Below are 24,429 nucleotides of genomic sequence, written 5' to 3' on the forward strand. Positions count from 1 at the left end.
GTTGACAAATAAATCCATTTAGAAATTTCGCTTGTACAACACTTCAAAAACGAAAATCTGACTCACGAAACTATGATTTAATATGAATTCTGAACGGTTCACGGACTATTTATTTCCTTACTTTGTGAGACGCTTTCCTTGCCCGCACTTTCCGCGTTTCTCTCAATCGGACTCTCCTCGACAGCGATACGAGACGCATAGGATGGCCTAATTGTCTTTCCTTATCTTCCTGTTCAGGACAAGGGCAATACCCGCCATCAGGCCCTGGCGATGCAGCATCTCCTGGAACACCTTGAATTCCATCTTCACCAGGGATTCCAGGTCGTCCAGGTCGACCTACCAAGCCAATTCCACCGTGCAAACCGGGCAATCCCTGTGATCCGACACTTCCTGGACTTCCTTCTGGACCACGAGGACCAGCGGGTCCAATAGGACCCATTTTACCACGGAGTCGTTTTCCTGGAGCACCGGAAGATCCATACGAACCCGGTGAGCCAGGTATTCCCGGTGGTCCTGGGTCTCCCATCGTGCCAGGTTGCCCGAGTGGCCCCCGTATGCCCCTAGCCCCCACTGGACCCTGTAAACCGCGTTGACCTGGTGATCCAGCGGCGCCTGCTGGACCAGGTGGTCCTTGTGGTCCGTGTGGACACTTGGCGCAACCATTATTGATTCTTGTTTGGTAACTGCTGTAGTTGCCTTTGTTACCATCCTTTCCCGGTTGCCCATCCTTACCATCGTAACCGGGAAGTCCTGGTAACCCCTGAGGTCCTGCTGGACCTGGAGGACAGTTGTTTGGGGCAGTGGTGCAAGAGCACCACAAGTTTGGCAGAAAGATCTGTCGTCTGTTTCGATATTGACGTGGTGCTGTGAACTCCATTTGCTTCCATGCAGTGTTGGCCGCTTCCTGAAAGAATTTGAGCGTTGGATCAGTCCCAAATCTCGAGTTTTCTCCAACATAGAGTATAGTACTATGCAAACAGCCGGCATAAAACGTGCAGTAATTGGACCACGCGACGTGCGCACTTGGTGGAGATATGCACTGAACTTTCCTTACAATATGCGGAAAACAACAAAACACAAAACAACATTTTTTCCCTTCACGTTTCAAAGTTTTTCATCCACGAGTAAAGTCACAATATTAGTAAAGTCCTTTCACATTAGTTCTATTGTTTGTTTTGCTTCAACGATACCTCCATATCTTAATTTGTAAGGATTTACTCTATAAATGCGATAGGGAGCTGGAGCCTCGCCAGGAGAAGGTGGTCTGGCTCATGGTGTGCAGCGCAAGTGACGAAGATCCCTTCGCCGAGCATCCAAAAGTGATGGTTGGTCGCAGCGCTGGCTCAGACTACCGCATGTATGATTTGATTTCTCTCTAATTTTTTTCTGTGTAATTGCACATGATAAACTCTTTTGTATCATAATATGAAGGGAATTTCTACTCGCTGGTTGAAAAGCTTCTCCTAATTATAGCGCATCTCAAAGACTTCACTTTGCAGGGATTGGATTTTTGCATCATTTTCTGCTTAATTCTGCACAATTAGCCTTCTTCTAGGACTGATTCTGGGATTTCATTATGATTTTGATTACAACAAAAAGCTAATCACTCACAATTACACACGAAAATGGCACAGAAATTGAATATATATATATATATATATATCTTAGAGGCATCCTAGTAACAAAACAGACGATAAAACTAACAGAAAAGTTTTCTTATTGGTTTGCTTGAGCTGTAGCAAGATTGGAACCTTATTTACAGCTAACGTTCCAGCGTTAAAGCCTGGAAATCAAAGCCATAAGTGATTTATAATCTCAAGCGCCTCATCACCCCACAGAAAGCATCGAAACAATAAGCATACTTAACGAACAACACAGCGGGTACTGCTTACCCCATTTGTTGGATCTGGTAGGTAACGCAACAGACCACCACGTACCACAACTGTGGGTCACAAGGGTTTCTTATAGGGCCCGGACGGGCCGCATCGTAGATCAAAACCCGCATAGGCCTTGATACGGGATTGTTTGTTTGTGATCGCAATGCACTCATCCTTCCTGTTCATTTTTGAACTTTTGGCGTTTATCCAAAATGCCTCCGGTGTTCTACGTGCTATGATCTCGGACTCGAAGGATTGTATCTTCTATCTCTATTTCGGAGTTTTGAGTTTTATTCTACGGTGTGCTCGGTGCGAGGTGGAGAGTTCAGATTTTGCGGGTCCATCTAGATGCTCCTTTACTGGAATACACAGTGGGCGTCACGTCTCCGGACTGTAATCGTCACCACACGTCCTAAACGTGGTACGATGAATCAGTCCTGATACCATGCAATCACTCTCTTTGTTATCTGGACGAACCATGCAGCTGGCACTTGGGCAGATTATGCGCAACTTCGCACCAGTTGACACTTCAGATTCGCTGGTGCTATTTCCACAACACTCACGTCATTCTGTAGATCCGCTAGCTCCGTACCACTCAGCTCATGTCAGATATGTAAAGTAGACGGAACATCCCCCATGACGTTGGGTCTTTGAGATCTCTGAGTTCTTTGAATTTGTCTATCGGTTGTGTGTTTCCTGTAGGGTGATAAGGCGCTTGAGAGGATAAATCACTGATGGGTTCGATTCTTCAGGCTCTGACGAAGGCGATGACGCCAAAACGTTAGCTCTTAATAAAGAAAGATCAATAGCAATCTTGGCTACAACTTAAACGAACTAATAAGAAAAGCTACGTCTTAGTAAAGGTCATTTTAAGACTACGCAAGCCTACTCACGCAATATTATGAAAAAAAAAAACAGTGAAAGACTGCAAAAAACAAAAAAAAGGAAGTGTGGTGTTTTCTTCTCACTGTAGGAAGAGCTAAGCGCACGTCTTCACCAAGAAGGTGTCACGTCGTATCACAATACGTTTTACATGAACTGTATGCACATGAAAAAATGTGTAAAGTGATTGAGATCCCACCCTGAATTCATTAAGATCGTGTGTAATGATGCTGTAGAAGGTATTAATGTCATGAATAATATAGGTAATACTGGCAGCGCAAATTATTGTGATTACTCCTGCAACGACGGTAACCCAACAAGCGAACAAAGCACTCATTCTAATCTGAAATAATGAGAATTTCCTCAACAATTACAAAGAGACTATTGATTCAGATGAAAATATAAATGGAAAAGAGTATTTCAACGGCTGAATCTACTGAGATTGTGTTCTTAGAGTTTCAGGAAGATTGTTGGCGAGACGATCAGATAAATTTTGATTTAGTTTGCTGTTTATGTCAAGTCTATTGTTTTTTGGAACGCTAACACGAAGAGCAGGGGAATTGTTCTGCCGCAGTCCGCAATTGCAGAAGTGCTATTTATTGACTTGAAAATTGGATTTCTGCAATTGCGGACCACGGCGAAATTAAGAAACATAGCATAGCCAAGTCAAAGCGATCTGAAATCTTGTGCAGTTGCAACGGTAGAGAGGCGGGGGATGTTGCCGGACTGCAGAGATGAGAGAGCAGGCAAAAGTTCCACCCTGATCGCAATTGCTGGTTGTACCCTGCCGCTTCGAGCGCAGAATCTCACGTAATCGCACCACGTTTCATGTCGTTTTTACACGACTATAAATGCGTATGCGCGGACGTGACGCGCACAAAACGAAGGGATAGAGTCTCCGAACGAATCATAAAACCAATGCTTATGAAAGCGAGCTAAAGGAGTGAAGACAATATCTTCTATTCAGACCAGGTTATGAGAGCTATCTTGATTAATATCATACCGACTAACTTTTCCCCCGGCCTTATAGATTGTTACGATATTTGCCGCCAATCAAATGCATTTTAAACGGCAAGCTGGTGTCATCGCCTGAAGCGGTTGCCCGCATATTCGCCAAGGCGCGTCGTCCTTGAACACAGCTCTGCCCAACCTTCCCGATCTACAACAATAGGTCGCACAGAATCCATACATTCGTCACTGCTCCATATCCTGCTGGGCATGATGTCTCACGTGAACGGCCCATTGAAACCGAGTCCCCCGGTACTTGAGGTCGACAATGTCCGGGAGTTCAGCATGACGAAACGGAAAGTTGTTACCAATGATTCCAAGCTTTCTCTAGGTATTTGACCTACTCGGATTGGGCTTTGGCGGTGTGTTGGGTGACAGCATCTTTTAGCAATATTTGGGTAATTTTCGCCAGAAAAAAAACTGTGAAAGTTATACAGATCGTATACTCACACGTACCACAGAACTTCTCAGCTTTTTAAAATCTCAATTATGTGGTACGGGAATTTTGAAGAAAAAAAGGGACTTGAGAACTTTACCATATCAGCAGAAACAGCTAAACTCATTTTTTATTAGTTGAAGAAGGAAAAAAGAAGAAAAGTGAAGAAGAAATCGTTTTAATATAAATTCAGTAAATAAATATACTTGGGATGTGGGTGGATGAAACTCCTTTTCCGTACATTGCGCTCACATTTTATATAGATGGGCGGAGATTAGGCAGGGAACTTTTTATTTCTAAAGCATATTCAGATGATAACTCTGCTGGGCGGGTTGTAGCTGGCGATTACACTTCACCTATGAAGGTGAGTAAATTTAGCCTTATACGTCGTTTTGTTTGTCTCCGTTCACCACTATCCGAACTGGTTAGTCGTGATCAGCGATTTTATATCCTGAGACATCGTTGTTGTACATAACGATGCCAACAAGATGGGATTTCTTAAGGCAGCCGTCTGTCGCGGAAACGTTAACGATTTATTAAATTGGATTTATGAAAATTGATGTAAACAGGATTTGAGGAGAAGAGCTGGATGTGCTTGTAGCTCACAAACTTTTCGTAGTTCGCTTGATTTTTAAAAGAGGAGAACAGGGGGGCACCTGAGGTAAGTCTCATCTTGATCCATTGTCGATCCAGGACAGGGAATAATTAATCAGTATTTTCAACAGTCAATTAAATTTAATCTCTGATGGTGAATGGAAATTCTCTTTGGAAACATCTTGAATGAAAGTAAACTGTTTTGGAAAAAAAGCTATGTTAGTCAATTATTTGGCTCACACATCAATAAAAAAATGTTTCTACCAAGACCAAAAAGCCTTTCTAAGAATATGTACCATGAAGTGTATATTTCTGGTACACCATTGGTGCATGCAAATAAATAAATAGGTTAACAATATATGACCAGTCTGTGATTGGAATTGTGGATCAATTGGAGTAAGGTAATTTGAAAGAGAACTTCCGGAAGAAGCGTAGCAGGGTTTTCGAGGTAATGAATAAGAGATAAAAACGAGAGATAAAAACTAGAAACAAAAAGATGCAGTTAGACCGGAGATAAAATAATTTTTTTCGTTTTGATTCCTCTATTAATTTCATTACTGTTTCTAATAAGTGACACAGAAGAAGAAAAAAGAGAAACAAAATTAACTTCCACGGAGGTTGACGGAGAAGAACCGGAGAAGGATTTTAGAACGAAAAGCAGAACGTCAGCACAGTCGGAGCATTGTGACCGAAAAATCGGAACATAAGAATGCGGTAAATCTATATTTTATTGTTTTTGAGCCTTCGAAAAGGCCTAATTGGAGCAACCATCTGGAGATTCTGTGAATGTAGTGAAATAGAGAAATTATAAAAATATATGAAATAAAATATAATGCGTAAAATAAACAAATAAAATATAAAATAATAATAATATGAAGTAAGTAATAATAAATAAATTGTATTAGTTATAATTGAATAATAATAATAATATAAAATAATAATGATACAAATAAATATAAAATATTAATAAAACCATGATCTCATTGTAAGTAAGAGAAAAGTGGACAGCGATCATTCCCGCTACACTAGTAGCTAAATCACAGCCGAATTCCATTGGAACCGGAGCCATTGTGGACATGCAGCTACAGGGACTGTAGTGTTAAGGTAACAGATCATTGCTTTTACTCCTTTGAGGATTGTCTGCATTGCGAGAATTGATCCTCGTCGCTTGTAGAACTGTAGAGATTGACTTAAATTTAGAAAAATGCAAGCCAAGAATAGTCTCTAAAAATAGAGAAGTTCAAAAAGAAAGTTCGAAACTATTGATACCGCAACCAGGAACTGAATGAACAGTGGAATCAGTGGATTCTAAAAGAACAAAGATATCCATAAATGAGGATCAGATTTTTATGAGGCTATTCACAACCAATGCGTACATCAATCATTTTACGAGTGAAGATATCCTTCTCATTTTTTTTTGCTAAGGGATTTTTTTTTATTTTATGACATAGCAAATGATATCAATTAAAGCTTATGATGCAGCCTAATGCTTCTCGTCAGTTCCATTTCAGATCGTCATAACTCGTCCTGTTCTTATGTGGATCATTACGATGTGGACGATCCATTTGATGTTTTGTTCATTTCCAAGCAATGCTGCAGAACAGTTTTTCATCTAACAAACTTTTGGAAAAGTTTGAAACTATGTGAAAATGCTCTTTCGTCACAGATACATATAGATTTGAAGCACTTTTTCAAATGAAAGCACCGCCGAAAAATGTTGACGCAGCTTCTACGGGTTGAGCTAATGCAAGAAATTGACAGTAATTCGACGAAATATTTGCGAAAACTTCCGCAGTTCTCGTATCACAGCTATGTTAGTCAATACAATACATAGATTCAGAGCTGTTACATCGGACCACACAAAATTTTATTCGAAATTGCTGAACACTAAAAGATAAACGAGAAAGAAACTGAATTCAGAAGCTATGTAGCAACATATGTATTTATAATTTCATTGTTCCTGCCACCATTTGACTTTCAATTTCACAATGATTTTTTCCACGAAGAAAACGGAAATAGCCTAAATGTTTCACTGCTACACATTTCAGAAACGTTTTCTATCAATAATAAATATTTAACTTTAAAATAAAAAAAATAAGCTTACCACCATTCTCACCCCAATCCACATTATAAGAATTAGCCAGTAGCCAATAATCTGTACCATTCTCTGTACCCCAACCAATCACTTTTGCTACATGTAGAGCTACTGCTCCACCGGCTTTGTGCTGAAAATAATCTTTTTAAAATTAGTACAGTATCTTGCTTTTCATCGATTAAAAAATTCTTATAATCCAGATAGAAGAGAAAAAACCTTATAAATTCCTTTTTTGTAGTGAATAAAATCCTCATGAACAGTGAATTGGGCAACAACTGGACCTTTCTTCAGGATCTCGTATCTGATAAGCTTCTCGTTCTTTGGTAAAAAATACGATGTGTCACCTAAATTTTACGATTGTAAGAGATAGAATCTGCCGGCGAAATCATAGCCGAAAATCTGTGCATCACAACATATGTAAGTTTTTTTTCTTAGATCCTAAAAGAAAATGGCAGCGAGCTGTGCGCACAGCGTCCGAACTCGTTCCGGTCAGCTTTTACAGCATCTAGAAGAATCAGTTCTAGAAGAATTGCCATAATTACCCAGATTTTCCATGAAATGGCAAAGTTATAGTCGAAGGAGGGACCAAGATGCACAGAGGGATTTGCTGCCGAAGTTTTGTCACCGGGTTTCATGTAAGCTGATGAAGCAATGGAATGGCACAAGAAAAAATTATGACAGATCCTAACTATTTTCTGTTCGCGTTTACACTCCCAAAAAAAGAGTTACAGTTAATGATCTTTCAATATTTTCAAAAAATAAAGCGATGATCGTAAATAAATACATCTTTTTTTCAGAATCAAAGAGGCGGGCGTAGCGCAATCTGTGAGAAGTTCCGCTTCACCTGAAGAATGATCGATCGAAAGTTCGATTCCGCCTCAGTGTCAACCGAGCCTTTCACTCTCCGAGGTCGATAAAGTGGTACCAGACTTGTCTGGGAGGATAAAAGCACTGGCTTGATAAATCGGCTGCACCGCGCAAGTCATTGTATAGGCCGGACACAAACCTCAAACGATTCTGAAGTGAACGCGGTGGCGCATCCTAAGCGGGTAGAACAACGCCAGGTGCTAAATCCTTCTATCCCTTTATTTTGTCGAATTCTTAGTCGCAGTCGTTTTAATCCGACCTTACTTCTCCTGTCACCATCTACCACGTACAACCATGTGCACGCAGTGTTTGTCGAGCACGCAATGCGTAGGCGGATGTGTTTCTTTTCGAATCGAAACGAAGGCGAAACGACAAAACGAATGCTGTGCGAATGAGCTTACACGTGGCACGTGCACAAATACATGGGCTGAGGCAAAGTGAGACGTAAAGTGAGAGTGTCCAGCAGATGACGGATGCGAATGAGTTACAGCGGACGCGTCGCGGTCTCGCGACTGGACATAAGTGTGGATGTTGCATCCTTATTTACATATGTCTCCTCCCAATAATAGCAAATTTTGCTTTCAATGTATGACATACATAAGAACTTTGAATGCTATCTTACCGTAAATTTTATCTTTCTCGTAGGGAACCAGATACTTAAGCTGACACATCTTTCGACATTTTGGAACGTTAAAAGTATAGTTTCCTTCGACACATGGTCCATAGTAGGTTTGATTTTGATGCTGACCACATGGATAAAACGGATACGGTTTGCACACATTCTTAAATAAATGTATGATTTAAAAAGCCGATTACTTAGGATAAATAAATCCAACAATTTCTGACCTTCTCCCTATATCGTCCGCCAGTGCATGCACCTACTCGTTCTACGTAGCGGAACGCTTGTATCGGAGAACCTCCAACGCATCTACATGCAGAGGAAAAATTAAAGAGGGAAGTGAATTTTTTAATGATATCCGCTTGACTTACCCGACTCCGCATCGAATTCCACAACAAGCAAAAATATCTGCATCGGATACCAGTATCTTAAAAAAAACTAGGAGATTTGTTAATGTTAGTTCTTACGGGGTTACTGTATATGGTGAACCTTTCTAGTGCCATTCGATTGTATGCAAATTCGATCTGACATCACTTCCGCTGATGCTACTGCCCAATCTGATCCTTAAGGAAAATCGTTGACAGATTTTCCATAGAAGAGGTTCACAGGAGCTTTTTTTTTTGAAATAATTTCTAGAGGAGAGGATTTAAACCATGTGTATTCTCTTCTAACTAATGGATGGAATTGCTAGCAAAAACGATTTTTATATGACACACCACAGTCAGATTGGTCACGGATGTAGCCTATTGAAGTGCATTCTGGCCATTTTTCCCGAGCATCAAAACTGAAATTCGGGAATGGAAAGTTTCTAATACATGTGAAACATCTGAAGCACGCCTAAAAATTTTTTACGTGGGTACCAAAAGATTATTTCATTTGCTAAAACTGTGCTAAAAAAATCGCATCAATATTTTTAAAACTACCTGTCAGGAAGCTCCTCATCAAAATCCTCAATTTTCAATATTTCTTCTTTTTTTGGTTTGGCCATATACTTTAAATTCATTAAACGATGTTTTAGAGTTCTTTCAGAATTTGGCGTATATTCTGCCTGAAAATGTTAAAATTTCATTAGAATCCTTTACTTTTTTCTCAAGAAACAAATAAAATTCGGTTGAAGAATATCTTCTGTGTACTTATCGAAGGCTTGAGTTACCTTGAAAAATGTTTGGTGTTCATTGACATAATCCACAAGAACTTGACCTGTAAGCCGTTGGGCAAAATCCGGTATTTGTTCGTCCAGAAGTTCCTCTTAAATTCCAGATTGAAAAAGATCAGGGAAGAAGTAGTAGCAAATTTTGAATTTCCTTGATATCCATGTTATTAGACAATAAGCAGAATTTTTAATCGAATCTTCATCAAATTTTAAATTTTTGAACTTCTGATTCACAGTTAGGTAAATCGCCTGCTGAAACATAGCTTATTTAATATATTTTAATATTTAATATATTTTAATATTAATAATACGGCAAAATATATCTAAAAATATATTTTGCCCGCATTTACTCTGTTGAACTTTACTATGATGTCTCGGAAGCTTCTACGGAAATGGTTTTTTTTTGAGTTTTTTTCTATAAATGTTTGGCAAACAACTATGAAATCCGATTTTGGATTTGCCGCGATTTATCACCTCATTTTTGCTTATTTTTGGCATAAAATGAGCCTTTTTCAAGAAGTTCTTCCTCTTTTGCGATACTGATCTCTTTGATTTGACCTAAATCTCCTATATTCATATTATTGTTTTCATTATACATCCACGTTTTTTTTATTTATAATTATTGTATAGGGAAGTTTGAAGAGCAATGAAGCGTTTACGCCTCAAATATGTATTTTCCTGAGACGATATCAGGATGTGAATTGGCACCACTTGCTAGAAAGGTTTTTTTTGCGGTATTTCTAGAAAAATTCTCCCTCAACCGTCATCAGCCGTTTTCCCTGCAATCAACTCTATAACATCACTACAAACAAAACCACTAATGGTTTCGGATTGACCCATCATGTCAAAGTGCTTATCTTTATGGCTAAGAAATAAGGAAGAACCTACCGATTGTTTGCTGTTTCTCAGCAAATGCGAAGACTACTAACACGGCAAAAATTAACATCTGAAGAGTTCCAAGTGGTGTAGAACTAAAAAAAAACTCGAAGAAATGATTGCTTCAATTTTCTGAAAAGTTAGCAACGGATCCTTTTATTTGCTAATGAATCCCATGTAAGAAGAAAGATTTTTCTGAAAATTATTGTAGTGAAAGAATCACAGCTAACAGACAAATACATAGTCAAGGCTTATTTTACTACCACTGTAGCCCGGAGCAACATTTTTAGTTAAAATTCAGCGGGTTTTTAAGATTTTTTTTTAGCTGCTTTTAATCAATAAATTAATTTATTTCCTTAAAACACGGTTTCAAGAAGTTAGAAGACCGGCAGGAAAAATCGAAAATTGATATTGCAAACAGGATTCTGAAAAAAAATTAAAATCTGAGAAAAAAAAACAAAAATAGTAGATAGAGTTGAACGATTATATCGTTCAGTTCTATCTACATACTCTTTTTATTTCCATAAATAAATTCATAAATTTCTTAGTGAGCCTTTCAACTCTTATCAGTATTTAACTTGCTTATTGTTGATGTGTTTATTTAAATTATTCATTTATTAACTAGCAGTATTTCTCTATTGAGACAGCAGTAGGAGATTTTCCACAAGTAAATGAAATTATTGTGAAAAGCAGCAAATAGAAATTAATATGTAGTTGTTCCTACCCAAATAGATGAAAGAGTAAATCAAAAAATCGGTCATTTTAATAGGAAACATTTGCGGGTTCTCAGCAATTGTGGAGACTTTAAAAAAGGGAAATGAAAATTTGAAAAGAAAACTGAATGGATCTGAAAGAAGTGTAGAAGTAGAAGAGAAAAAGTGTTACAGAAGTGATAGCCTTGATTTTCGGAGTAGTTCACAAGAATTTCAGGCTTTTACACATTTGTACGGCCTAATAAAGACGAAATTTCAGGATAGGGCGAGTAAAAGGCACAGAAATAGGAATGTTCGAAAATGTAAAAAAAAAATATTGCGGTGAGTTACAGAACAATTGTTCGTATTATGTCCTAGTACTATCGCACTATCGCAAAACTGTCATCATCTCGTGTACGCATATCAGTGAAACGTCCTGTACAAAATGGGGCATTCCATTGTCAAAAAGGAACGAACGATATAGTCGGAAAACCACATAAGTGGTAATAAACAAGTAAAATAAGCAAGAAGGGAGCGTTGAAGAGTATAACAAAGGAACAGTACCAGGACTTCTACAAAAATTCATAGTTTATAATCTTTTCTTCACGGAATTATTTCTGTAATTCTTTTCTGGTTCGATATCTAGATTTTACATTAAAAAATTTTGTCCGTTCGCTTTAGTTTAATGTAATATTTTATCGTCGAAATAAGAGAAAAATGATTAAATAAGCATCATTGTCCTTAGACGTAAAATAGATGCATCTCCTACAGTCATTTATATATTCGATAGTATTCCTTAATTTCAATTTTACTCAAATTCTAATGGAAGTGTTAGAAGGGTAGATCACAATTACCTGTTAATTTATTTCGTTGCCCTCCGGTCACTGGATCCGGTCACTGGACAGACGTTTCAAGGTGTCATCTCTCCTTATTTATTTAACAAACTTTATGATCTTGCTTCTCTTTGTTCCCCTTCGTTTTTCTTCAGTTTTATTCTCCTTGTCAATTGTTACGAACTGTTGACCTAGTTTAGCATTTTCTTCTGATAGCTGAGTACAGCAATGTATTGTCTTCTCTCTAGTAAGATATGTAAGCCTCCTGGTATTGTCGTGTAAATCACTCCATAAGTGGAAACACAGGAAAGGTAGTACTTGACCACTAGGGTAACCCAATAAAACGAAACTGCGGTGGAAAAAAGGATATAATGTTCTTAACGACTTAAAGAATTAAAGATCTGGTAACTCCAGTGGGCGAGAGTAGATAAGGAAATGGGTTCATCGAAGGATGTTCAAAAAACGGCCCGGAAGATGCGGCACGTGCAAAAGGCTGGCGCGCTCCAATCGAACTCGCTGTAGAAAATAAACCTGTCAGTCACTACGATAATTACTGACGATAATGAGTTTGAATAAAAAAGATTATTTAAGAAAGGCAGCATTTAAACCGCTATCATGAAAATTTCCGTAGGCAAGACAATTGTTAGGAACCGACCGAGGCTATGGTTAGAGTCCTCCGCAACGCACTAGAAGGAATCTTGCGTGTAGTAAGGAATTTGTAATGAATTTTCCCTTTATTTTCTTCTAAACTATTCTGCTCAGTTCCCTCAGAAACACATCTGTCTCATTTGTAACGTAACCATACAAATGCATTTAATTGAATGTAATTCGGACATCTACTCGAAATCGTCTACAACACCTCCCTTCCACAAAGGGAACACCTCCATACGGCCGCTTCGAGCGTCAGTGAACCGATACAGGTGATAGCAACGTACAAGGTCGGACAGTTGCCGGAACTGAAATCAATAATCGATTTCCAATCGAGGTATATTCGTGGTGGGAGCCTTACTGATTGCAATTTGTTGCTGCCAATTTCTACGTGCCACCATTGTGAACCATTGTCTTCATCTAATCGTCGTACAGGGAAATGAAACACCTAAAGATTTTGAAGGGAGAGTGATAGTGTTCGCAACCTGCAAAAGTTCCACAACCTCAGATAATGACTTGCTTGCGGGTGTACACGTCATAGTCGGGTCAAAACGACATGAAACACGGACATTTGCACAAGCGGCTGCGCTCAAAGCGGAGCGGTGGAGCGTAGCGGTTGGGATCGTGTAAGGATCCATGCTACCGCCACACACCTCTGCTGTTCGTCGTGGTCCCACCTCGATTCCAACCGCTGTCTCCACCGCACCGCTTCCGAATGCGGCCGCTTGCGCAACAGTCCGTGTTTCATGTCGTTTTGACCCAACTATAACGTGTTCTTGCTTGTTTGGGAGATAACAGGTAGAACGTTACAGGTGCACATCAGGCTTCCACTCCAGTCTCCAACCATTGGATAACTAGTAGGAACGTGTTGGAACATGTAAGCCTCATCATAACTCCACGGCTTACACGTTCTAACATGTTCCTACTTGTTTGAGAAATAACAGGTAGGAGCGTTATAAGTATACGTCAGGCTTCCACTCACGTTTCAATCATTGGATGCCTGATGACTTCCCGGCAAACTCACATGTTCCAACATGTTCTTACTTGTTATCCAATGGTGGAGGCCGGAGTGAAAGCCTGATGTACACCTGTAACGTACTTACCTGTTATCTTCCAAACAAGTAAGAACATGTTAGAACACGCAAGCCTGCAACCAGTCATCATATCTGGTCTCGGAATTTTCGTAAGATGCGCTTGTAATTTCAGGTTTTTCCAAACTGTAAGAAAAACTACATTCCTTCCATACATACTTACCTCATTTTTCGTACTTCTGTGGACGAGATAGAGAGGAATTGATGGACGTACTTCTTTGCAAGACTCATTCTTGTAGTAGAGCGCAAAATCGTCCGGTTTCACGGCAGCAGCGGCCTGGAGAAGTGTAGTGTTTCTGGATAAAAGGATGAAGGAGGAAGTCTCTGGCGCTAATCAATCCGCTCGGTATGCGCCACCACGTTCACTTCAATTCGGAATCGTTAGAGGTTTGCGAAGGTGTAGATGGCCTATACAGTGACTTGTAGAGGCTAGCGGCTTAGTGAGCACTAGAGCGGATTCGAACCTCCGATCGATCGTGCAGAAAACCTTTTTCCGAACGCGCTACTCTCCGTACTTCCTATACGGTTCGTAGATTATGGAGAAGAGGGTGATTACGTCCATTTCTTCCTAATTGCCGTAAAAAAACGGCCCGGAAGATGCGGCGTGTGCACAAAGCTGGCGCGCTCCAACCGAACTCGTTGTAGAAAGTAGCGCGCCGGAACGCCCGAAGCCGTATCTTCCGAGCCGTTTTTTTTACTGCAATTAGGAAGGAATGGACGGAATCACCCTTCTCCATAATCTATATATACAAATACTCCACCTGAAATCCGTACCACCTCAGATTCGTGGGGTGATGCCTTTAAAGGCAGCATACCACGAATCTGATGTGGAATTCAGCGGGAAACCGCGGAAAAAGCTGGAGATGGCGTTGTAGCTTACAGGATCTGGAACGTTTCGAAAATCTCCGCCTTCTCGCAGTTGAAAAAGGCGTGGAACACCCCCTATGTGCTCGTGAGAGCACCGGAAAGTGTAAAAAGATGCGCGCTCTGAAGTACTTCTGAACTGAAGAAGTAGGAATTAAAACTGTTCCCACGCCTTGTTTTGCGACAATTAGCGAAAGGCGAGCGGAACCACCCTGGATCCCGCAATCTAGAACCCCTAGAAAAAAATATAAAAAAAATCTAGAACTAGGTTTTCCCGCGGTTCCTCTCATAAAGTCAGATTCGGCGTATGCTGCATTTGAACGATACTCACCTCTTCACTTGTTCGAACACCTATGAAATGTTCTTCGATACGTGCATCAGGATTTAAATTGGACTGTAAAGAAGTGAAAGTCGATCGATCTTAGAGGCAAAAAAAAAACGAAATGCAGCGTACCTCAGAATCGACCCTTGGAAGTGGAGGGAGTACTGATGAAACACTACTGTCGCGGACGTATACGGGGTCACTGATTTCGGAATCCTGGAATGAACATTTTTCAGGAATGAGCAGATGATTTGAGAGCATTCTTAAAAATTAAATGGCCAAATTCGTCGGAGAAACAACCACAGGAAGACCAACGGAATGATAATGCACAATAACAAAGCTCTAATATGATTATAGTACAGAGCGTTGCTATTAAAATCGGGAAGTTCTATAAACATTACAAATTACATTCTCTGCTTTAACAAAGAGTTATGTACGGCGTTACAAGTTACTTATAAATTGCCATTCGACTCGATTTGATGTCGTTAGTGCCATCGCGTTCTTCTTTTGTTCTTTTTTACTGTCGTGGAACTTGAGAGCAGGAGGCAGTAGGATTAAGAAATGAGAATGATTGAATGGGAAGCGGATATCGACGATTGCAACCAAAACCAATTGTGGTAGTCATTTAAAGGCATCACCCCACGAAACTGGGATGGTGCGGATTTCAGGTGGAGAGTTCTTATACGGGTTCGTAGATTATGGAGAGGAGGGTGATTTCGTCCATTTCTTCCTAGTTGCCGTAAAAAATGGCCCGGAAGATGCGGCGTGCGCATACGGCTGGCGCGCTCCAATCGAACTCGTTGTAGAAAATGGCGCGCCGGAACGCTCGAAGTCGTACCTTCCGGACCGTTTTTTACGGAAATTAGAAAGAAATAGACGGAATCACACTTCTCTCCATAATCTACGACTCCGTATAGGCATAACACACCTGAAACCCGCACCATCCCAGATTCATGGGGTGATGAATTTAAGACCGTTTTCGTCTAACATTCTACAAGACGACTGCTGCAGCTAAGATCTTTTCCATGAAATTAATCACTCAAAAATAAATACAAAAAACTCACTGGAAATGACCATTGGGTTGGCTCACTGGGATAATGGCGATGACCAGCAAGGACAGATTCCTATAAGTATGTAATTTCGGGCTAATTTCAATTCACTCACTTATGCCACTGTGCCATCATCACAACATTTCCCAACTACCCATTAAAAAAAAACTCACATAATCAGTAGAACCGCTCAAACTTTCTATTAAACTACTGCCATTTGTGCAACTTTCTGAGCTGAACGAAGAAGGATTGAGTTATGTCGTCCATTCTTTTCGTATACGTATCAATTGCCGACTTACCTTCTATACGCAGTTCCCTCATAAAAGTTTTCTTTTGCCGCAAGCATTTTGCTACCTGCCTGTGTTCACTACGAGAATATGAATAAACCTCACTACATCTGTTTTCATCTAAATTGTTTACATATGCTACAGTATCGTTATCGCCGTGTACTGTAGCAGTTCGAAAATTTTGGCGATCTCGAAAATTTGAAAAAGAAGAAATCTACTTCCTCATTTTTCTTATTACAACGAGATCATTTTCTCGGGAACAGTTCCAAGCGGAGATAAACGTGAAACTTATGCCTTTTTTTCGCTTATCGCAACTTGCAGCCAACTCAGGATGATAGTATCTTATCAGCACATTGTTACATCCACTTTCTCCCAAAATTACGCTCTCATCTCCATATTTACGAGTTTCAACTGTTTTACGATCTTCACACAATTAAGGAAGTCAGAACACAAACAAGTTCTTCCAGATTTTGAGGATCTCGCCTCCAGTTTTGCACTTTTTCTAAAACGTCAAATGGGACAGAGACACAACCATTATCAAAAATTTATTGAATTTGAATTTTTTATACTTTATTTTATGTTTTAATTTAGTTTTATTAAATTAATTGAGCGCTCACATGTATTCAAAAATTTATATGTAGAACTACTGGTTTTGTGTCAATTCTGGTTGAAAGTAAAATATTTTAGTTCATACTTTATTCTCGGAAAGTTTTTTTTTCTCCGATACAATGGCTAACAATGTATTGTCTTGTTAGCACGTTATAGCATGTGCTCAAGGTGCGACTTGGACGTAACTCCGCTTTTGTCGTCGGGGCGCTATACGTATTCAGAGACATTTATTATATTACTTGGGCTTACTGAGAAATATGCGCTAACTTAGAGCATCGCACGGGACTTCTAAAATCTAACTTTGTAGAGCTCTGATTTGTTCCATTCTTTTTTGGTAATTCGACTTTCATCTTTTAAACATTGATACGGAGAAAGCGCTTTTTCGTTAGTCCAGAAAATTCTCTTGATTCCAGATAATCTCGGCCAAGTTCCTAGTTTTCTGTGATTGTGCATGGTTAACTTCGACAGATTTTGGGATTTTACTTTAGTTTCGGCCATAGAAAACGCTAATAATCCACAGCCACACCAAAAAAAAAGAAGTAAAATAAATGGAAAAAAAGACAACAAAGGTAAATCAGAAATTAAATCTACAAGATAAGGTTTTAGAGGCATTCTAGGAGCAAATAAACGATAAAACCAATGAAAAAGATATTTTTGATACTATCTAAGCCTAATCATGCGTTAGTTTACGAAAAAAAATGATAAAAGACTACAAAAGCAGAACGAAATGTGGTCCGGGGAGCTTTACGCGTACTGTAGATTGGGTTCTGCCTTCACAAAGGAGACTTACCATCTTTGAGAACCTTCTGGCAAATCATGGCAGGAGTATAGCGTGATCTTTTGTGTCCGTAGTTCCTCCATCTAAGAGCCAAATTTCCAATTTTATTACTGGATAATTTATGCAGAAAGTTGAGAATGAGAAGTTTGCAGTGCGCTTATGAACATATTCTGCACAAATTCATTTGAAAAAAATGTATGGAGCCATGTCGTCAATATCTTATATATTATACTTATACTTATTTACTTTGTTTATTGCTTATATACTTTGTTTTGGTACCTAAACAATTGGATTTGATAATTTTATTCACGAGAATAATGTGATAGTTATGAATTAAAGATGAAACGCGTCGCCATCGTTGGTGCCGGGCCAAGCGGTTTGCCATCAGCAAGGTGAGCGTTAGTTTACAATTGTACAAATATGTACAAAAAGAAAAAAGAATGAATTTTAAATGAAATAATGCTCACAGACATGCGTTGCTGTACGGTTTTGAACCTGTCGTTTTTGAAATGACCGACAAAGTAGGTGGTTTATGGAACTACAAGCCACAAGATAGCGAAGGTGAGGAAAACATGGATTGATGATCGGTTCAGAAGCCGAGACACCAACCTTATTGATGGTTTCATGCACTTCAGAAGCATCCGTGATGAAATCCACCGTAATCAATTCGTCTAAAGAGATGAGCGCATACAGCGATTTTCCACCTAAGCCTCATTTTGCCAACTACATGCACAATCAGAAACTTCTCGAGGTTTGCTTCTTTTTGTACATAGTTATAAAAGTCTGAGGTTAGCCGTCATCTTCCACTTATGGAAATAATAAACTTCTGGAATGCCGGATGAAGTGTAGTTAATCACAATACCACTATTGCGCTACCAACTACTCACTACTGATATTCTATTACTCCTTTTTCTTTTCTTTTCTTCGAACAACGCACCTTTTAGGGATAAATTCCCCTCTTCACGCTCATTTCTCAGCCTTTACTTCAAAGGATATACGAACACCTTCTGGGCTCTAGTTGCTTAGGGATTATTACAAACACAAAAGCGTATGCTTTATTTTTCCCTGAAATCAATCAATATGTTACGTCTCATTGCAAATGCTCGGACATCGAGATGCAAGCGAGATATTCTTCTTTTATTTTTTCTCAATTTCAGTATTTCCAAGACTATGCGGAACACTATAAACTCTCCAAACATGTCAAATTCAACCACAAAGTCACTAGTATCAAAAAAGCTCCAGAATACGTTACTAGAGGAAAATGGCTACTGGAATACAACGACAGGTCGTATATAATTTTCCGGATTGTTGAACTAAAACTAGAATCGCAAGGTGATCCTGTAATATTCTAGCACCGGTGCAAATCAGACTGATACTTTCGATGCAGTATTACTTTGCATTGGACACCATAAAGTTCCACATTGGCCAGAAAAATGGCCAGGCCAGGACAATTTCAAGGGAAGGATTCTGCATTCACATGACTACAAGGAACCAAATGGTTGGTGCCTATTTATCATTTAACCGATAGGTGCAATGTTCTGGATAAAATTCCAGGATACGAGGATAAACGAGTAGTCGCTGTTGGTATTGGGAACTCTGGAGCTGATATTGCTGTGGAACTGAGCCGAGTAGCCGAACAGGTATGTAGATTCTCGTCAGATATCCCTAGAGGACCATGTACTACCTCAGTAGAGGAGTCAGCAGATGTTTTCGTCCAGGTCTATCTATCTACACGACGAGGAGCATGGGTAGTGAATCGTATACATACACGTGGTTTACCGTTGGACATTTGCATGGTAAGTTGAGTATATGTGCGAACGCCTCTATGCTCGAATATACTGCCATCCTTCTGTCGTAATAAGCATGGAGTTCTGATATGATTTTTTGGGAGGAATTGCTAATTTCTCATACTTTTCCTTCTAAAGGCAACATACCATGAATCTGACTTGGTGAAGGAGTCCGCGTGGAAAACTACAAATGGGGTTATAAGTTGCGGAATCCGGGGTGGATCCGCTCATCTCTCCCTGATCGTCGCAAAAGACGACGTGGGAACCACTTTGGTCACTACGAGGTACATTAGAACGCTCCTGTGTGCACACGTTCGGTCCCCTCAGCAGCTTATGTATTGATTGTACTTGAATAGGGTGGTGAGAAGACATCACTCATCTTCGACCGATCGCACTTGGATGCGCACAAGGTCCCACTGTTGCAACTAAAGTTAAGCTTAAAAACGTTGTCTTCCACACCGTTTCTTACGACGACCAGCGAGATATGAGCGGAACCACCCTTTATATCGCAATCTACAACTGTAACTGTGGATTCTCCTGCGGATTTCTTCGACATGTTAGATTCGTGGTGTGCTGCCTTTAATAAATCCCCGTGATTATGTACAGTATAGTCGGCTGCATGGCTGCATTGCATGGAGCGGGTGTAGTGTAGCGGTTAAAGGTTCCGCTTCCTGCACGATCGATAGGAGCTGGTGCCAGCAAGGGTTTCAGCACCTTCCTAGCTGCAAAAGAAAGAAGCGCCTCGAAAGAAGGCCCAATTGCGTACGTGCTTCATGCCGTTTTGAGAATACTATAACCTTAGGAGACGGAAAAAGGCAATTCGAAGAAAAACACTGCATCACAAATCCAAAAATAGAATTACAAATAGATAAAGAAGATGGGGCGGGTGTAGTGCAGCGGTTAGAGGTTCCGCTTCCTGCACGATCGATCGGAGGTTCGAACCCGCCTTAGTGCTCACCAAGCCTTTCATCCCTCCGGGGTCGATAAATTGGTACCAGACTTGTCTGGGAGGATAAAAACACTGACTTGACACATCGGCTAGCCGCAAGTCATTGTATAGGCCAGATACACGTTCGTAAACCTCAAACGATTCTGAATTGAAGTGAACGTGGGGGCGCATCCCAAGCGAATTGATTAACGCCAGAAACTTTACTTTTATCCTTCATAGTCGGCTGCGCTCGAACCGCTGCGGTAGAGTGGTTGGAAACGAGGTGGAAGCTATCTTCACTCGGACTGCAACAGTAAGTGGAGTTGATGAGGATCCGACCTCGATTCCAACAGCTCCGTCCACCTCACCGCCCCGAGCGCACGCGCTAACGTGTCTGCACTGAGCTTCGGGTCGTTTTGGCCCGACTATTTATAACCCCTCAATAGTTGTAGCCAATAACTCATTATGGAAATCCCTGTAGATCTACTAGCTTAATTTTGTTTATTGTTTATTTGCAGGCTAGACGTTTCATTCACAGCATTGTGTTCTCCATTCCACAATCGATTCGTGAATGGTACGCCCAAAGAATGATCAACAACCGTTTTGACCATGTCGCTTACGGTCTTCAACCAAAACACAATGTGTTTGGGTTGGTTCATTAGTACCATTAAAGTGTTTGGAAATTATAGAATAAATTCATCATCCTAGAGCTCATGCAACGCAAAATGATGAACTGCCGTATCGTATCGCTAGCGGAACTATTGCGGTGAAACCGAACATCGATCGATTTACTGAGAAGGATGTCCACTTTACGGATGGGTCCAAAGCGGAAGATATCGATTATGTAAAATTTGTGTCCTGTTTTCCTCCTTTTTTTCAGCAATTAACGTTTTTTCGTAGGTTGTTTTGTCGACGGGATACGACATCACATTCCCAATGGTCGAGGATGGGCAGCTCATCAAAGTAGGTGTAAATAGGAGTGAGAATCATTATCATTTAGTAAAGCCTATTTGGAAGAAATACTAGAACCGAAGGTTCTCTTCGATCCAGTTCATGTCTTTACAAAATTCAATTTGAATCTTGTGCTAGTACTAACCGCTTGGACTCTCAAATTTCAGAGATTGATTACTCTGTTGTTTTCTCCATTTCCACACTTCTTGCGTTTTTATGATGGCTTATTTGTTAATGACGTTTCGAAACGCTGTCAGTTCATTAAGTTTCGGTAACTAATTATTTTCCTAGGTCAACAAAAATCAAGTGGAGCTCTACAAATACATGTTCCCTCTTGACCAACCTCACAACACTTTCGCTGTCATAGGACTGATACAGGTTCACGTTTACTCAGGATAGTTATTTTTCTGTTTGATGTTAGGTGCACGAATAGAAATCGTGACCAAATAAGCAAGAAGTAGAATTTTTGTTTCACTTCTACTTAGACTTCTACTTCTATTATAGGAACTCTTCATACGCCCGAGAAAAGGCGATGTTTTGACAGCAATCACGTAAATTTCTCCTATTTTCCCACTCGTCTTTTCAGCCTCTTGGCTCGATTATGCCGGTAGCAGAAATGCAAGCACGTGTCTTCTTTTCTGTGCTCTCTGGTGAATCAGTACTACCCAGTCCATCCGAAATGAGGAAAGATGTTGTCAACAAACGAGATAAAATGAGAAAACAATACGTAGACAGTCGTAGGCATACGTTACAGGTAAGGACAGTGCGAGAGAAGGTGCTGTGCAATTCTTGTACAATTTTTCAGATCTAAAAAAGAATAAGCCAAGCGTTCTTATCAGATGCTCTGATAAGAACCCTCGGCACATCTTTTTGGAACGCCATTGAGCGTAATAATAAATAAATAAATAAGAACTATTCATTTGCTGTTGAAGTGGATGGCAACTTGCATATATTTAAGGTTGACTACATACCATTTATGGATGAGTTGGCTGGGATTATTGGGTGTCAACCACGATTCTTTCCTTTATTCTTCCAAGATACTTCGCTTGCAATAGCTACAGTTTTTGGTCCTTGTGCTCCCTACGTTTACAGAATCACTGGACCGCATCACTGGGAAGGTATGTTCAACTAAATTTTGAAAACTATGTCCTCATAGCCGGCTGCCCATGGCTGGATGATTTGCAGTTACTCATCCCAACTAATTTGTTTAAATGTAATGCCTGGGCTAAGACTTACATCCAGACGTTAGACGTGTTTTGCGTAATTCGCATCATTTTCCAACCTAATCTAGTGCGATCGAACCTTAGGATTTTATAGAGTTATTTCCTGGATAGGGGGTTTCCTGGATATTCTTGGATAAAAAAAGCACTTGTTCATATACAAATCCATCACATGTTCTTCTCGAATTCCTACCATTAAAACAGATTTTTGTTCGGATGAAACATACCGTCTCTTCTTCAGGTGCTCGCGATGCCATTCTTAATTTGCCTGAACGTGTGAAATGCGGTGAGTGCCCATCGTATCAAATGCAACCATGGAAAGAGCGTGGGATCTCATGGCCGCTTATTATTCTTGGCATGCTCGTAATGATTTTGCCGAGGATATTTTCGTTATGATTTTTGAATTGGAGAATAAATGATTTAATAAATGTTTTATTCACATTTTATTCATTTATATTACTTATGCTATCTGCTGCTTATGCTGTATTGGTTATGTACCTGTTGCGATAAGCAACAGTCCGGCTCATAATTTTGTTTAAACTACCGCTTTGTATGCAAAGCGTCAGGTTTTAGCCGTTTTTACCGTCTTGATTCTCGATCTAACTACACTGATACATCGTGGACATCCTTGCAGAGCCTTGCTAAAACTGACACTTATCACTACGATGGACGTGGTAGGACTTTGTTCTATTCTAAAGCTTGACGCTGAGGTCTGAGCAGGATTTGTAGAATAACTCTATGGATCACTCTTGCACAGTGATTGTATTGTTGAAACACTTTCCTCGGTTATAAGGTAAGAACAAGTGAATTTCTCTCTCTTAAATTCACCGCGTAGACGCGAAAGTGAGAACAGCGGGTAACAATTAAAGGCATCACTCGACGAATCTGGAGTGGCACGGATTTCTGGTGGAGTATTCGTATACGGGATCGTAGATTATTGGGAAAAGGGTGATTCCGTCCATTTCTTCCTAAGTGCCGTATGAAACGGTCAGGAAGATACGGCTTGGAGCTCCGGCGCACTATTTTCCACAAGGAGTTCGATTGGAGCGCACCAGCCTTGTGCACGCGCGCATCTTCCAGGCCGTTTTTACGGCAATTAGGAAGAAGTGGACGGAATCACACAACGGAAACGGTTGCGAGCGAGGTATGACCATTGCTAGCTCTGACTGTCACATTAATGTTGCGGACACTGAGGAATTTTTGCTTGTTGCATTCAGGCTTAGATGAATTGAAGGATTCCCCTCGATCGTATGTGCTAGATCTCCGGACATGTAAGAGGGCGTGTAGAAGAAAGGCAGGAAAAGCAGGACAATAATAATTCAGCTACATCAGAAATAATCTCTATCAATGCAGCTGTTCGTTCGTCGTTTTGAATCTGACAGTAGAGACATGAACAGAAAGTGGGATGTGTTTTACACTACTTCGGTGACGTACTCTTTAAAAGGGAGTAAATTCTAATCACAAGTTCTTAATGATAAAAGAAACAATTATGTGCGTGAAAGGTCCTAAGCAGTATCAGCAGCGCTTAGGCTTCAGGCTGGAATCACCACTTGATTGTTCTTTTTTCTTTATTTCTCATGCGTTTCGTAGTGGCTAAACAAGAACAAAGGAAAGAAAGAATGGAAATCAATACGAACATAAAGAAATCAACAAAACGAGACCAACAAGTAACCAAAAAGCAACACAGTGCAGTCTCTTTCGTGCATATTGTGAACCAAGTGGTTTATTTTAGACTTTGAGGTGCACCAAGCTGGCAAGGCTCAGTAGTATTGTGCACAGATATAGTATGGTCAAAAAGATGAAGAATGGTGCAGTTGCGTAAGTTGTTGCGCTGGAAGCGGTGCGGTGGAGCGTAGCGGTTAGAATCTACAGTGACCTTTGCTGATACCATTTCTCGTTGTATTTCGTGATGGTCCCACCTCGACTCTAACCGCTCTCTCCACCGCGTCGCTTCGAGCGCACC

At 40.2% G+C, this 24,429-nt stretch overlaps 3 protein-coding genes across 6 annotated transcripts; 1 reads left to right on the forward strand and 2 right to left on the reverse strand.

The window, feature by feature from the left end:
* Positions 1 to 109: 109 nt before the first annotated feature.
* On the reverse strand, positions 110 to 10,477 carry RB195_007643 (uncharacterized protein; the record flags this gene model as incomplete). Of its 3 annotated transcripts, XM_064181382.1 has the most annotated exons (12): positions 110 to 904; positions 1,752 to 1,783; positions 6,902 to 7,022; positions 7,109 to 7,236; positions 8,382 to 8,541; positions 8,606 to 8,687; positions 8,750 to 8,805; positions 8,868 to 8,941; positions 9,095 to 9,162; positions 9,302 to 9,426; positions 9,532 to 9,626; positions 10,420 to 10,477. In XM_064181382.1, the coding sequence occupies 12 exons, from the start codon at positions 10,475 to 10,477 to the stop codon at positions 110 to 112; spliced, it is 1,794 nt and encodes a 597-aa protein (XP_064038174.1). The 3 variants fall into 3 exon arrangements, with proteins under 3 accessions (XP_064038174.1, XP_013293324.2, XP_064038175.1); XM_064181383.1 differs by lacking the exons at positions 110 to 904; positions 1,752 to 1,783 and adding an exon at positions 6,741 to 6,817; XM_013437870.2 differs by lacking the exons at positions 1,752 to 1,783; positions 6,902 to 7,022; positions 7,109 to 7,236; ... (6 more) ...; positions 9,532 to 9,626; positions 10,420 to 10,477 and having other exon boundaries at positions 110 to 877.
* A 2,291-nt stretch (positions 10,478 to 12,768) lies between these two features.
* On the reverse strand, positions 12,769 to 16,252 carry RB195_007644 (uncharacterized protein; the record flags this gene model as incomplete). 2 transcript variants are annotated; one of them, XM_064181384.1, is made up of 10 exons in its annotated part: positions 12,769 to 12,888; positions 12,942 to 13,028; positions 13,234 to 13,343; positions 13,684 to 13,797; positions 13,849 to 13,948; positions 14,867 to 14,929; positions 14,990 to 15,073; positions 15,922 to 15,981; positions 16,080 to 16,140; positions 16,206 to 16,252. In XM_064181384.1, the coding sequence occupies 10 exons, from the start codon at positions 16,250 to 16,252 to the stop codon at positions 12,769 to 12,771; spliced, it is 846 nt and encodes a 281-aa protein (XP_064038176.1). The 2 variants fall into 2 exon arrangements, with proteins under 2 accessions (XP_064038176.1, XP_064038177.1); XM_064181385.1 differs by lacking the exons at positions 13,234 to 13,343; positions 13,684 to 13,797 and having other exon boundaries at positions 13,835 to 13,948.
* Positions 16,253 to 17,919: 1,667 nt separating this feature from the next.
* On the forward strand, positions 17,920 to 22,862 carry RB195_007645 (uncharacterized protein; the record flags this gene model as incomplete). The annotated part of the gene is made up of 14 exons (XM_013437868.2): positions 17,920 to 17,972; positions 18,050 to 18,141; positions 18,216 to 18,331; positions 18,738 to 18,865; positions 18,933 to 19,078; positions 19,135 to 19,220; positions 19,299 to 19,376; positions 20,814 to 20,944; positions 21,004 to 21,139; positions 21,196 to 21,258; positions 21,538 to 21,624; positions 21,833 to 22,000; positions 22,205 to 22,364; positions 22,708 to 22,862. 14 exons carry the CDS (start codon positions 17,920 to 17,922, stop codon positions 22,860 to 22,862), a joined length of 1,599 nt encoding a protein of 532 aa, XP_013293322.2.
* Between the last annotated feature and the right edge of the window lie 1,567 nt (positions 22,863 to 24,429).

The sequence above is a fragment of the Necator americanus genome, chromosome I (genome assembly GCF_031761385.1).
Source record: "Necator americanus strain Aroian chromosome I, whole genome shotgun sequence".
Taxonomy (NCBI): Eukaryota; Metazoa; Nematoda; class Chromadorea; order Rhabditida; family Ancylostomatidae; genus Necator; species Necator americanus.